The sequence below is a fragment of the Podarcis pityusensis genome (assembly GCF_964106645.2).
Source record: "Podarcis pityusensis genome assembly, chromosome: 11".
Taxonomy (NCBI): domain Eukaryota; kingdom Metazoa; phylum Chordata; class Lepidosauria; order Squamata; family Lacertidae; genus Podarcis; species Podarcis pityusensis.
In genome coordinates, this window is record NC_138036.1 from 62,396,299 (window position 1) to 62,411,651 (window position 15,353).

The following is a 15,353-nucleotide window of genomic DNA, read 5'->3' on the forward strand; positions in this document are numbered from 1 at the left end:
TCTCAATTAGTCTTGCAAGACCCAGCTGGGAGAGAGCTATGCAAGCTGCGCAATGTACCGTATTTTTTGCCCCATAGGACGCACCGCCCCATAGGACGCACCGCCCCATAGGACGCACCTAGTTTTTTGGGGGGGGGGAATAAAGAAAAAAAATTATTTCCCCCCCCAGGCACAGGGCTGGCACGGGGGAAGCCCGAGCTTCCCCCGACCCCAGCCCCCAGAACAGCCTGCTATCTGCAAGCCTAGGGAGCCGCGCCGGGCTCCACAGGCTTGCGGAGAGCTGCGCGAAGCCCAGGAGCGCTCTTCAGCCCCAGGCTTCGGAGTGCAGGCAGCTCTGCACAACCCTCGGGAGCCCGGCGCGGCTTTGCGCAGGGCTTCGTGAAGCCTGGAGAGCGAGAGGGGTCAGTGCACACCGACCTCTCTCGCTTTCCAGGCTTCAGAGAAAGCCTGTATTCGCCCCATAGGACGCACACACATTTCCCCTTCATTTTTGAAGGGGGAAAGGTGCGTCCTATAGGGCGAAAAATACGGTAGGTGCCACTGCTGAGAAGGCTGTGTCCCACACAGCAGCCTACTGCATGGTAGACCCAGAACGGTCTCCAAAGATCGCTTCAGTCCATACGTATATGGTGTTGAATAGGAGATGGTCCTTCAAATATCCTGGTGCCAGACCACTAGAGCTTTAAATGTAAAAAACAGAACTTCAGCCTACTGCATTTTAGAACTCTTGCCTGACTACTGCATTCTGGGCCAGTTGCAATCTCCAAATACATTTCAATGGCGTCCCACACATTAGAGTGAGTATAATCGCCTTTGAAATGCATGAATGCAGGAGAAGGTCTTCTTTGTCACTTTGGCCTGGCTTTCAAACTCCCTACCTAAGGACTCCTCTTTGGGGACCTTTTGCCATTGCACCAAAACCTTCTTTTTTGGCAGGAATGTGACTACCGGAGTTAGATGTTGCCAAGGCCCTTTGTGGCTCTGTCACACTAGTAGAGTAGCCAAAGGACCCTGACTAGTGGGGAAACGGGCATCACAGTCCTCAACTGCTCAGGCGTTTCTTTACACAGCTGCTTTTGTGTCTAATAATAATCAGCTGAGAGCAAGGAGAGCCAATTTGGTGCCCTTCAAATGTTGCTGGATTACAGTTTCCATCAGAAGTAATAATAATAATAATAATTTTATTATTTATACCCCGCCCATCTGGCTGGGTATCCCCAGCCACTCTGGGCAGCTCCCAACAGAGAACTAAAAACAGAATAAAACTTCAAACATTAAAAACTTCCCTGAACAGGTGCCAACTCCTGGGGGCCAAACCCTTTTGGGGGCACCAATATTTGTTGTGGGGCACTCCCAAAGTTCAAAAAGCTTGCAAGAGACATTGCACTCGTGACATCACACACACCCCATCTCCCTCACAAGATGGCGCCTCTGGTTTCCCTAGTTCCTGGTCAGAGCTGGAGCCCTACAACCTCTGGAAACTAAAAGGTTGGCTAACCCTGTACATGAGGCAACATATTCTTCCTTTTATCTCTTTCGGTTTGACAAGGACACGAGCACAAAGAGTGTACAGTGGTACCTCTGGTTACATACTTAATTCGTTCCGGAGGTCCGTTCTTAACCTGAAACTGTTCTTAACCTGAAGCACCACTTTAGCTAATGGGGCCTCCCAGTGCTGCCGCCCCGCCAAAGCACAATTTCTGTTCTCATCCTCAAGCAAAGTTCTTAAGCTGAAGCACTATTTCTGGGTTACCAGAGTCTGTAACCTGAAGCGTCTGTAATCTGAAGCGTATGTAACCCGAGGTACCACTGTATTAGGAATGCCAAAAAACTTAAGAAAGCCACTTTTCAGAGTCTGGCCTACCTTGAAACTGAAAGCCACCATGTCCTGCATGAAGTGTGGCACTTGAAATATGTATGGAATATGTATGGAAATATGTACCGTATGTATGTTACAAACCTGAAAATGACTGAAATGTGATTTCTTTGTGGGGGCAGGGGGCGGGGGGATATGCAATTTTAAAGCCACAAAATAGGCAGTGCCTTTCAAAACCCTGTGATGATAGCTAATTAACTTCTTTTAACTGCTGCTTTGTCATTGCCTCATATGTCTTCTACAGAGCTTTTTATAACTGATGATGAACTGAAAAAAGTTCATGATTTTGAAGAACAATGTATAGAAGAGTATTTCAGAGAGAAAGATGATAGATTCAATTCGTCCAATGATGAAAGAATCCGAGTTACCTCTGAAAGGTGAAAGATTTTTCATTTTGGTTTCTTACATAGTGTATATTTTGAAATTTGTTACTTTTGAAAGGAAAAAAACTTTAAACAAGGCTTTGCTGTCAAGAAACTAGGGTAGATTTTAAAAAATTAAAAAACAGGGTTAAAAAAATTGTAAATCATATTTTTTATTCATTTCTTTTGTTAAGTTTCTCCTAAATAAGTAGATTAATAAGTATTGTAGCACATCCTGAGGCTTCCAAACATATGTATATTCATAATTTAAAGGTGTAGCTCAGCCATTAAAATTAAATATGAAATTTTAAAAAAGGAAATTTTTAACCAGTATGCAGAAATGGTAAAATTATTTATGCTTGACTGCATAAGCATCAGTCTTCTGGATTTTTTTCTTATCAGTTCACTTTTCTGAACATTATCTCCTTACATTATAAAGATATAAAAGTTATACAGATCAGTTTATTGTAAAATAATGCAACATTTTGAGTCAGACGTGTCAACTCGTGCTAAACATTGCAGGGGCCCAACGACAAGTGTTCAATGTGCAACGTATACACGACCTCACATCCTGTTTTGGGAGGAGCCAGGGGCGGAGCCAAATGCCTTTGGCTCCTCCTCTCTCACCATCGGCCCTTGCTCTCCTCTTCCCACTGGTGGGATTGTTCTCCCCAGTCATTAGGAAGAGAGTTCCTGGTTCCCAAAGAACCAACCATGTCCTCCTAAGCTTTGTCTTGCCCTGGACGCAGCTGGCTGCTTCAGTTCTAAGGGCACAGAATGCAGGTCCATCATACTTCGTTTTTCCCCTTAAGGCTTTTAAAGGCCACCCAAGAGCTGGCTCTCCTTCTGCAGAGCTTGGGGTTTGATTTTGGCTCCCAGCAATGTGTCTGTATCTGACTGGGAGGGGCAGGAGGTCTGTCCTGAAAAATGCAGGGTCCTCGCAGGTGGGAGAGCGACCACTTTCCCAATTCCAGTTTGGGACAACAAGACACAAATCCAGAAGGCACACACCCCGGGGGATATCTGGATAAGCAAACATGAGAGGGTTGTTTGTTTGGTGGTTTTTTGCAAAGCACCAAATTCCTCTTTCTCTCTCCCCCTGCCCATAATCAAATCTTTTACTTTGAAATCATTTTTATTTGATTGTACAAATGCAAATTAATTACAATTCAAATAAATATCCATAAAAAGAGATTACTTTGAATCTTGGGACTTCCCCCCCCCCCATCCCCTCCATGGGTCCTATTGTCAACATTTCCAGCTGCGTATTATTTCATAGTCTATGTTTTGCATTTATCCATATTGTCCATAATATTTGTTACATTACAAGTGGGATTAAAATCCTGCTAATGTTGTCATCTGCTTACAGTGGTCTCCTAAATAAATTGTAAACTTTTCCCATTCTTTCTTCAATTTCGTGTCTTCTTGGTCCCTGAGCTTTCTGGTCAGTTTTGCCACTTCAGCGTAGTCTAGCAGCTTAGCTTGCCATTCCTCTCTGGTAGGGACTCTTTCTTCTTTCCATCTCTGGGCCAGTAGCATCCGTGCTGCTGTTCTCGCATACATAAAAAGTCTTTTCTGGTCCTTTGGGATGTTGATACCTATAATTCCTAATAGAAAAGCTGCTAGGTTTTTTTTTACAAAGGTTATTTTAAACATTTTTTTCAGTTCATTATATATCATCTCCCAGAAAGCCTTTATTACCTTACATGACCACCATATATGATAAAAGGTACCTTCTTTTTCTTTACATTTCCTGCAGGTATTTGTACTTGTTTTATACATTTTTGCTAGTTTACCACTGGTACATCATTTCCATATAGTTTTCTTTCAGCATACAACATGCCGTGAATTTCAAATCCGTTTTCCATAACCTTTCCCAATCTGAAATCTGAATATTATGCCCCCAATCCCTTGCCCAGTGTATCATTACCAACTTGACCTGTTCATCTTTGTATGCCATTCCAAGAGGAGTGTATACATTTTCAACAGTGATTTAATATTGTTTTCTAACAGATCTTTTTGAAATCTTGAAATCTCATAACTAAAACCTTTCTTTTTATCTGTTTTGAAAATATCATTTAGTTGGTTGAACTGTAACCAATCCGTTAATAAATCCCTTATCTCTTCAAAATCTTTCAATGTTAGCACCATCATTCCCACTCTGTTAAATTGGATGCAAGAAACCTGAAGTTTAGTAAATCATACTAACCTATTTGTTCAGTCTGAAATTAACTATGCTTTCCTCTCTCTTCCTTTTTTACTTTTCTTTTGTAGGGTAGAGAATATGGCCATGCGATTAGAAGAAGTGAATGAACGAGAGCATTGCATGAAGGCTTCACTTCAGACTGTAGACATCCGGCTTGCTCAACTGGAAGACATGATAGGGCGAATGGCTACAGCCTTAGATAAGCTTACTGGCCTAGACAGAGGGGAGGCCACTAAGATACGGTCTCGAACATCCTCTGACTGTACTGACACAGCCTACATTGTCCGACAGAGCAGCTTCAACAGCCAGGAGGGAAACACATACAAACTTCAAGAAAGCATTGATCCCACGGGGGAGGAGTCCATGTCACCAACCTCTCCAACAGTCATTCCCCGCTTGCGAAGTCACTCCTTCTATGCAGTGAACATGAAGGACAAGTGCGGGTTGGAGAAATTTGAAAGCATTTTCAAAGAAAGGTCCCTCAGCCTCCACCGTGCCAGTAGTTCTCACTCTGTCTCAAAAGAGCAAAAAATCCCTTCTTTAGTGCCTACAAGCACTCTCTCAATTGCCCCGGACTCCAGACGGCCTTCCTCTTGCATAGACATTTATGTCTCAGCCATGGATGAGCTGCAGTCTGTCATAGAACCCCTTGACAGTTCAATGAACATCCTTGGGACTGGAGATCCAGCTCTCCAAGCTCAGATAGCTTCCAGTGTTGTCTCCAGTAGTGCTTATGTCAGCAGTACTCCGGGTGATAGAATTTCTGGCAGGAGTATTGATTATGAAGACCAATCGATGGAAACAAGAGTGTTTTCTTCAGACTATTCACAAATTGCAGATTGCTCAAACCCCTGGGAATCAGACCCTCCCATGTACCATACTTTGGAGAGGTCTAAAAGCAGCCGATACCTGGCTACAACCCCATTTATTTTAGAGGAAGCACCAATAGTAAAATCTCACAGTTTCATGTTCTCTCCTTCTCGGAGCTATTTCAGTAGCCTTGGAGTGCCAGTCAAAACAGCAGAGTACACAAGCATTACAGACTGCATTGATACAAGGTGTGTCAGTGCTCCTCAAACCATTGCAGAAAGGTCGAGCTTTCCTGGAGTTCATGGAGACAAAATTGATGACTTAGGATGCTGCCACCCAGAGAGGGAAGCGGAACTAAGTCACCCAAGCTCTGACAATGAGGATACTGAAACCAAAGACAAAAAAGCCGTTCCCTTGTCATCTCAAGATAGCAATACATCTAGAACATTGTCCAACAATATCCCTCTTCCAAAAATAGAGAGGGCCAACAGTTACTCTGCAGATGAGTCCAACTTGTTGTATGCACACACAAAGAAAAGCTACTCCATCAGTGATAAACTTGACAGGCAGCGCAATGCAACGAGCCTCCGAAGTACATTCCAGAGGAGCAAGTCATCCAGACCAGAGAACAGGTCGGACACCTTATCAATGAGAAGACTCTCTAGAACAGGTGCCTTCCATAGCTTTGAGAGCAAGCATAGTTAGAGATAATATGTGCATCATAACAAGAAGAACTGTCTGAGACTTGTCTGCTCTCCAGTTTTTTCATTAGCAGAATGAAGTAACTTCAGACCATTATATGTCAGCAACAGCTGGCATCTGCCAACAGTGAAGTTAGCACTTTCATAACGTCAATGTCAAGCACTGGGGTTCTGTATCTTGACCTAGTTGGCATTTGCACTTAAGGGGAGGGGGAGGGGGGAAGGAAAAATTATAGAGACACTTTTAAAAATAAATAAATGGGTGAACAGTTTAAGAAATCTGCCTTTCAAAATAGGGATATATTGGTTTGAAAGAGAAACAAAATAACATGCATACAAAGAGGGTGTTTTGACTATGCTGGTTTCCACCTCAGTACCATCGCTGTGACAGCTAGTGAGGGCATCTTTGTATTACTCTATAGAAACTGAAAACAAAGCAGCCGTCAACTTTCCCCAGATTTCTCACATCCCTATACTTCTGCCTGATCATTGTAAAAAGAAGTTAGCTAACACGCTCACCGTTCACCTGTATCCTTTTTGTATTAACTTGCAGTGGCACAAATGTCTATATTTTCAAGAAGGGAAGAAAAGATATGCCTTTTGTATAGCAGCATGAGGGAAAGGGAAGAATTTATGTATAGTCACATGAATTCCTGTTTTAAATGGGATTTTTAGCACTGTTGAGCAAGCTCAGGAGGAATGTAATTAAGTGGAATAGTAAATATTTATTTTTTTAAGCACGGGTACCAGTTTAGAAAGTATTTCACAGGACTTTGTTAAAATGTCATAGTGAGAAGGTAGTAAAAAAGAAGAACTGGCATCCTGTTCTCATTGTTCTGTGCACCATGCCCATCTCATTCACTATTTTCAAACTATTTTCATTCATTGTCACTGCCATGTTCTTCTACCAGTTCCTCCATTTAGCTGCCATTATTTCATTTTAAGGCATGGTTATAACTGAACATTTTGGTGTTTATAGTATTGTATGTTTATCGTGTGGTCTGAACTTGGGTGAGCACAGAACAGCTGGAGATGTTGAATGATGTTCTGTGACAAAGCAAATCCTTTTTAGAAGTTAGTTGAAGCACCGAAGTGAAATTAACATTTCTGGTAAGTGCAAAAGCCATTCCTTTAAGTATGCTTCCGTTGTCTAGAAAGGCACGATAGCGAAACAATAATACCCTACCCTGGTATGCAAGAGCCATCTCCCCCTCTGTCTCCCTCAGGCCCACCCTCCAACCATGTTTGCAATAGCCCTCTGGGGCTGCAAGGATTAAATGTGGTTCGTGCTAGGCAAGGGGCTAATACAGCAAAAAGAGCACAGTGCCATTCAGAAGAAGAAAACCTTAATTGTGAAATGATTTTGGAGAAATAGTTTAATCCTTACTTAGCAATATGCCAGGGCTGCTACCCGCTCTGTAAATGTGCCATTCTCTTTTGTTTCTGACAACATATATGTGAGGTTTTGAAGGAGATTTTGAAAATTATTCTGAGCTCCAATGGCCAGTGACCACATTAACTGGACAATTTTAGCCACCCCAGCCTAACTGTTTATAAGGACTTATCTGGAGAGCAAAGCACCATATAGAACCACACCTCTGAAGATCTGCATTGCTCTAGTCTAGTTCCTCTGACACTACTAGCATGTGGTCGTGAAGAGGGAAGCATTATGAGCAGCAGCATTCACTCAACAGAGTTGCATGCTGGTTTAAATGACAAGATGCAGTGCAACTTCCTCACTTCCTTGGGTTCCAGTCAAAGGTCTCTACCCCTTATTAATCCATTGTTTACCCCTTCTTTTTAAAGTGTGTGTTGTTCTGTAACAAGAACTTATCACAGAATTTCTGACTTGAATGCATAGCAAATGTCACTTCAGATGTGCTGATTGGATGAAGCAATTTTCTTTGGCAGTCTATTTCAAATGTCCAACTTTACCTCTGTCTTTGTGACTAACTTCACATTATACGGATTCTGATGCCTCTTGGTATGTGTGTGTTTTAGAAAAGTAGCTTTGGGAAAGGACAGTTAAAAGTGCCCATCCACTCTTTTCCCAATGCAGATTTCCCCCAATGCAGCTTCTCGTCCCTGCCTGAGGGGATTTCAGATATGTGTTTGCTGATGCCAGTGTGTGTGTGTGTGTGTGTGTGTAAATCATGCATTTGTCTGTACATCTAGGATTTGTGGCAAGGAATTGTTGCCTTTTCAACTTGCAATGCTACTTTCTAAGGCTACTTTCATATTTACCACAGTTCTTCCAGGCTAAGCAGCCAGAGACTAGTCACTAGAACCTAATCTGTGATGTGCTGCTGAACAGTTTTGGATCCCGTTCCCACTGAGAGTATTTGGATGGTTCTTCAGTTGTCAAACTGGGTCTATTTTGAGTTGGTCAGAATAGAGTAGCACTCTGTCTTGATTCTGCTTAAGGCCTAGACTGTCCTGGATCGCGGAATTATGATATAAACGCATTACATTCCCCCCACCTGTCCACTCTGCAGAACAGTTCAGTTTAACCTGAGCTGACGCTACCTCTATAAAACAACTCTTCAAATGCTTTCTTGAAAGCCACTTGCCCATTTTTCTGTTTTTCTTCAGTGACACTTTTCTATCCCATATTAAGCATATCTAGGTGGCATCATAAATGCCACCAATCTTACCACTGTCATCATGGTGTAAATTTCTTTGACTAAAATAACGAGTGTGACCCTTTCCAGTCCATATATTAATGTGGGAAAGGTCAGACCTCAGCTGATCGCTGGAATTTCTATGACAAAAACTGGCAATCAGCAGTGGTACTTTAAAGGCTACACCAGGATTCTCACTGAATTCTGAAATACAAAAATATGGACCACATTTTTTCTTAATGGCCAGCATGCGCAAAAATTGTAGGTTTTGTTAACAAAATACATGTGAACCATCTTTATGTGCTCTTTTCAAAAGCTAGTGTGAGTTTTTACATGAATGTGACAACAAAAATGAATTCTGTTTTAAGTGGCCTTAAAAGTATTTCTGTTCACAAGGACAAGAAAGCAGGCACCCACCAGATAATTTGAATTCCTTTCTAGGAATCAGTCAAATTTAAAAGTGTCTCCCTTTTTGCATACAGTATCACCACATTTATCGGTTTTACAAGTCTTAGGGACAAAATTGCAATCTTTGTGTCACTTGTGAAAACACATTTTAACTCTACAAGCCTACATGCCCACTATGATCAGCAAGACTGCCAGTGAACACTCTGTCATTTCACCCCATAGCTTCTTTGTTAGACTCCTGAATTAAGAGATTCCTGGACCAGAGTCTTGTGAAAATTAGCCTATAGCACTTTATTAAGCAAGAACTTGAACTCCAGGGATCTGGAACTAGGAATTTTGGCTATGTTCATATCTATGCTAACAAACTGCAGCACTTCACTCAAGCAGTAATTCAGCAGTAAAATTCTCACTTACAGTATATATTGCCTATGTTGCCAATTCCATAGGGGTAGCGTATTTGCAGAGAGCAAAGGTGGAGCTTTTCTTTTTTTCAAAAAGATGTCTTTCTGTAGATGGGCACACAAAATATGCATTGAAACAGGCAGTATGATTACAAAATATAGTTTTCCTGGAATTGTTTCCATTATCTCTAAACTGATACCCCTTCTGAGGTCCACTGTGAATGGCTCCTGTTTTTCCAAGTTTTGTGAGCTATCAATATCCTCTTTTGAGTATTCAGTACTATCGATCATGTTAATTTCTAAAGTGGAAATAAACTTTTATCTTTTATCTTATAACCACAGCTTGTTGTATGTACATTATAAAGTTCAGCCTCATTTATCCAAATGCTTGCAGGCTGGGTTAGATCATAAATGTCTGAATAATCAAGTATCAGGTGAGCAGGAGGACCACAATGATATGAGATTAGATGGGAGCACACAAATTGGTTTAGATAATCCTCAGATGTTCAGGTAAGGGGTGTGTGTCACTACTTTATGTACAAAATAAGTGGTGGTATGGGATTGAATTAATGAACGTTACAGAAGAGCATTGGACTTTGCACTTATATAGTCATATGCTTATTTGTCAGTGACGTTCAATAATACAGCACATGTTACACTGAACAACGGGCTCTGCTAGCCAGATTGCTATGATACATATAAAGGAAAATGCATTTGTTGGGCAAGGAGTCACCATCTGTAGCTACTGTATGTTTCAGTTTCTTCCGTAGAGCTCCACTGTCTTTGAGCTGATGTATAATTATCTAATGAGCCACTGTGAGCTGTGATAGTGTGAAAGAACAAACTGGCATGTTATGCAAAAGATAAGATAATTAATGTTAAAGTAATATTTTAAAACTCAGTTGAGTTAGCTGTTTGTTTACATATGCTGGACAATTAAGGAAGCTGTGTACAGTATTTTTAAAATATTTTCATATAGTGATCCATTCTGTTGTTTCCAGTTTACGTATATGATACTATTCTATAGTTGGATATACACTTGTCTTAGATATTGAATTATATAACATTATTCTTTCACAATAATAGTATGCTGACTGAAATAGTTCTTCTACCTTAAATTTCAGTCTTATTTTGTGCCGATGAAAATGCATGCATAGTTCCATTAATTTCTTTGGACTATTATGGAGTTTAACATTTCAATATTGCCTGCCTGTAACAATGAATCCAGTTAGAATGAATTAACAATTTTGGTATTTTATATTATTTTCCAATATGTTCATTTAATAGCACTTTAATATTATATGAAATGAAGTATTGAACGATGAACCTATAGCATTTCTGGTTGAAATAATTATATATTTTCAAATAAGGTATTTCATTACTAGTTTTATCATATGTCTGTCACCAAGTAGCAGCAAGCTGCAAATTCCTAAAATTGTAACAATTGTCAGTAAGAAAATAAAACCCATTAATACAACATAGTAAAATTGCTGAAGACTCTGGAAAGTAACCTTTCATATAATTTCTAAAGTTTGGGGGAAGGTGTTTGTGTGTTTTGGTATAGTCTTGTAGAGTCTATGTTTCTTAGGTTAGATGGCTTTCATTGCAATCCTGTAACAGTCTACACAAAAGTAAGTCTCATTGAGTTCAATGAGGCTTACTTCCAAGTAGGTGGGTATAGGATTGCAGCCTTAGAATACAACATTTGTTGTTGGCAGGTGAATATCTTAGACTCTGCAGCTGCCCAGCTCTTGATAAATGTAGCTATGAAAAATGTTCAGCTTTGCAATTCAATACCCACAAAGGAACACGAGTACTTGCATAGCACAAAGCCTTACAACCCAGTCGTAACATCTGCTGCGTCAACAAAGCCTGACTTTGCACTGAGGGTACCGTACTTTGAATTGAGGGTACCAGAACTGGGCAGGGAGATGTACCAGTGCAAAAGTTTAGGGCTGGGACAAGGATGAGGTCTTCAAGCTAATTGATGTCAGGGAAACTTTTCTGGAAGAGGGTTTGAAAATAAAGAACTTGGGAAAAGATGCCCAGTCACACCCATGCCTCATTTGTTGATCCAAATCAAATATTAGCAGCTTGACAAATAGACTAAGCCCAGGGAGGGGAAATAATGTTGTTACTGGAAGCTTTTAAGTTAAGCTTTTAAACAAACTAGTTTTGCTCCATAGTCTCAGGGTGATATTTTTAGCAGATTCATATATCATTTCAAAAGACTGTAAAATCCCAAAGCATTGCAGAACATAGAACACTCCAAAGAAATGATCTAAAGCTTCAAAGTGGCCCTTAGTTTTCTTTTAATACACATTTTTTTTCTGCCAGGCCTGATTCTATGGTCAGAAAGGGTAGTGTGGAAGACAGGGAATAGCAATGTGTGTGTAAGTTTAATCTACCCATTCTCTCTTCTGCATCAGAAATCATGATGTCTTCTCTAAACACAAATGATTTATATACCTTGAAAGCATGATCATATTGAGGACTGCTATGTGACATTGTTTTTACTTATTCATTAAAGTATTTAATAAATCAGCCTATGCCCATACTTTCCCTTCTCTGGACATAATGGTTACTTTTAAGTGTAAGTCTTCAATGGACATGTGCCCTGATCCTGAATTCTAGGTGTATTTCTGGATCAGCCACCACCTGTGAAATTAAAAGTACCGGCAAGTATTCAGAACTGAGGAGCTCTGTGTCAAGCATGGGAAACCACAGTCCCCGGAGGCATTTGCAGCCCACCATGTCTCTCTGCCCTACTCTCAGAAATCTACCCACACTATTCTTCGTCTCCAGGAAACACTCCTTGCCAGCCCTGCTCCAAATCCCACCCCCCCACACACACAAAAGTGCTTTTGCCTGGCTGGAACCTGTCACTTCCTTGCCTAGAGAGATGGGGGGTGTAGAAACCTCAGGCGTCTGCATGGCTTGAATGTCCCCCCCCCCCCCGGCATGTGCTGCCATTGGGTTGAAAAAGGTTCCCCTGCCCTTCTCAGTAGTCACGCCCACCCTGTGGGACACCCTCCCATCAGATGTCAAGGAAATAAATAAATATCAGACTTTTGGAAGATCTATAGCGAGGTTTTAAAATGTTTGACTGTCATTTTATAATTTGTTGGAAGCCACCCAGAGTGCCTGTGAAAACCCAGTCAGGTGGGGGCAGCATATGATTTTTATTATTTTTAATTTTAATTTTAATTTTATTATTGCTGCTGCTGCTGCTGCTCTATATGCTTCATCCAGAGCTCCTGCACTTGAAGATCATGTGCAAGATTAAGGGCATTAATTTGCAAGGGCCTCAATGTAGCTTCAACAATTTGGGTACCTGATCGTTCACCCTTGTACTCAGCCTTCCTGGTTTGACAATGGCAGTTTATAAAGTAGGTGAACTGAGTGTAATCCTGCATTTATAAACTTCACAGTAAACATGCATAGGATTGCACTGGGAATCTGCAAACGCCCTCTGTGGAATTCAGTATTAGATTTATCAAATGAGATTGGCATGGGAGCCCTGCTTATCTTCATCCTTCAGTTTACATGGAAGGCATTCCCTTCTTCCAGTCGCCACAAATGAAATAATTCTTGCTCCTTTAAATGAACTGTGTATGGAAACTGGAAACCATCCATTAGATTTTGCAAAATGGGTACACAATATTTTATTATGATTGACATATTGCGGATGTATTTAGTGAGGTGTATTCAAGGAATAGTTTTCTTTAGCCACTGTATGAGCAGAGTTTCTTTGCTGCTATTGCTTGGAACAGTGTTTTAGCCTAAAACCTAACAGATTATTAGCAGGATTATTATTTGTATATATTACACAAAAAACAGTTTATTTAAAACAATCAATGAAAATATAATTTTATAATTATTTCCTAGAAAGTGTTGTTGTTGTTGTTTGTGTGTAAAAGAAAGAAAGTGTGAGTGGTTTCTCTCCCCACTCCAACTCTCTCGCCCTCTGTGTATGGGCATGTATACACACACACACACACACACATATACACACATTCCTTTTAAAGTTCTACTGGATTCACAATGCACTTTTAGGTTGTCTATTTAGATATGTAATAAAAAGCAGAAGTTGGCAATTGATGCAGCAGGACTTTTGAAATTTCTGTAACAAATGTTTTGCAATAAAAAGGGATGTAGTCCAAAACACATCTACAGCTCCTTGGTACTTTATTTGTGGTCAGTTTCAACACCCAGCTCAAACCACAGAAGTTTCTATTTCCCACATCCCAACACCAGCACTCTTAAGTTATTTCTGGCTGGTCCCAGCATGTCTGATTTCACATATATATGTACATGACATGTATTTGCAGAATCGTTGCCTTGAGTTTATCTCTTTTGATTAACAGAGTAAACTAGTTGCTTCTAACATTCACGAAGCAGTGTTGAGCCTGTAGCAACTCTTCCTTTTACTTGTTCAAAGAAAACATTTAACGAAAATACTGTTTTTTTTCTACATGAAACCGTTCTATTAGCTTCACATAGTTGTGTCTTATCATGTATCAAACAACTGCCTAATTGAGAAGGAGGATGTGTTGCTCAGTCCCCGGCATCTCCAGAAAGGTCTCCTGTCTGAATCCATGCAGAGATACTAACTAGATGAACCAGCGGTCTGACTCTGTCTAAGGCAGTTAGTTCCCTGGTTTTTCAGTGAGAGTGGATATTATAGATTGATTATTGACAATTTAATTTCTATACCACTTAATTATTAATATCTCTAAGCTGTGTACAGAAAACTGATGCAACGTCAGACAACATTTTTTTTTTTTTACAAAACTACAGTAAATAATTTTTTTTTACAAAACTACAGTAAATAATAATAATAATTATTATTATTATATAAAAATGTTTCATTAATACAAAGTTACTAATATATATAAATCCATATTGGTTCATTTCCCTTCTGACACACCATCCCTCTCAACCCAGGGTTCAAACAAGCTCTCAGATCACCTACAAAAATCTCACAACAAGAATAGCTCCTGGAAACCGCGGACATCAGCCTAGTCTCTCACTCTAGACTTGCTTTTTATGGGCAATATATCGTACTTCACAGTGTGATTTTTCTGGAAAAAGAGAAATCCATGAGCACCTCCCTCATTCTATTAGAATGGTAATGGTGCTCACCTGAGTTCCAGTGAGTTCCGGCTGAAAAAATGCCCACAGCTGTGTCCCATTCAGCTGCACTCTTCACACCCAGTTCCAGGAACAGCAGGTTTGTGGAGTTACGGGGGGGGGGGGGGGCGCTTCCAAAGGATAGTAGTAGTATACAGCCCTATTCACGCAGGTATCAGGGCGGATCACAACATAAAAGCACAATCTAAAAACATGTAATAAATAATAAAAATAAAAGCAAAGACATCCCAATAATTCCCCCCTTCCCAACACATTTTAAAAGTTCATTGGATGTCAATCAGCCAAGGCCTGGTTAAAGAGGAACATTTTTTTCCTGGTGCCTAAAGGTGTCTAATGAAGGCATCAGGCAAACCTTCCTAGGGAAAACATTCTACAAACAGGGAGCCACTGCAGAAAAGGCTCGTTCTCATGTTGCCATCCTCTGGACCTCTCTTGAAGAAGGGTCTAGGTAGGGAGAGAGACGGCCCTTGAGGTATTGCAGTCCTGAACCATTTAAGGCTTTAAAGGTCAAAGGAAGCACTTTGAATTGGGCCTGGAAACTAAATGTTAGCCAATGCAGTCAGAGCAGGATCGGTGTAATATGTTCAAACCGTCTTGCCCCAGTGAGCAACCTGGCCACTGAATTCTGCACTAGCTGAAGTTTCTGAACCATCTTCAGAGGCAGCCCTACATATAATGTGTTGCAGTAATCTAACCTTGAGGTTTCCAGAGCATAGACAGCAATAGGCTATCCCTGTCCAGATAAGGGTGCAGCTGGACCACCAGCTGAAGCTGATAGAAAGCACTCCCCAGCACTGAGGTCACCTAGCCTCAA

General features: G+C 40.7%; 1 protein-coding gene across 11 annotated transcripts in view; it reads left to right on the plus strand.

The window, feature by feature from the left end:
- Positions 1 to 13,554, plus strand: part of TRPM3 (transient receptor potential cation channel subfamily M member 3) — a gene marked incomplete at its 5' end in the record, with an annotated part of 403,362 nt that extends 389,808 nt beyond the window's left edge. For all 11 annotated transcript variants that reach the window (XM_080972224.1, XM_080972216.1, XM_080972225.1 and 8 more), the window contains 2 exons: positions 2,121 to 2,253; positions 4,513 to 13,554. In XM_080972224.1, coding sequence (XP_080828350.1) covers positions 2,121 to 2,253; positions 4,513 to 5,959 — 1,580 coding nt within the window. In that variant the 3' untranslated portion in view covers positions 5,960 to 13,554. The remainder of the gene's footprint in view (positions 1 to 2,120; positions 2,254 to 4,512) is intronic.
- Between the last annotated feature and the right edge of the window lie 1,799 nt (positions 13,555 to 15,353).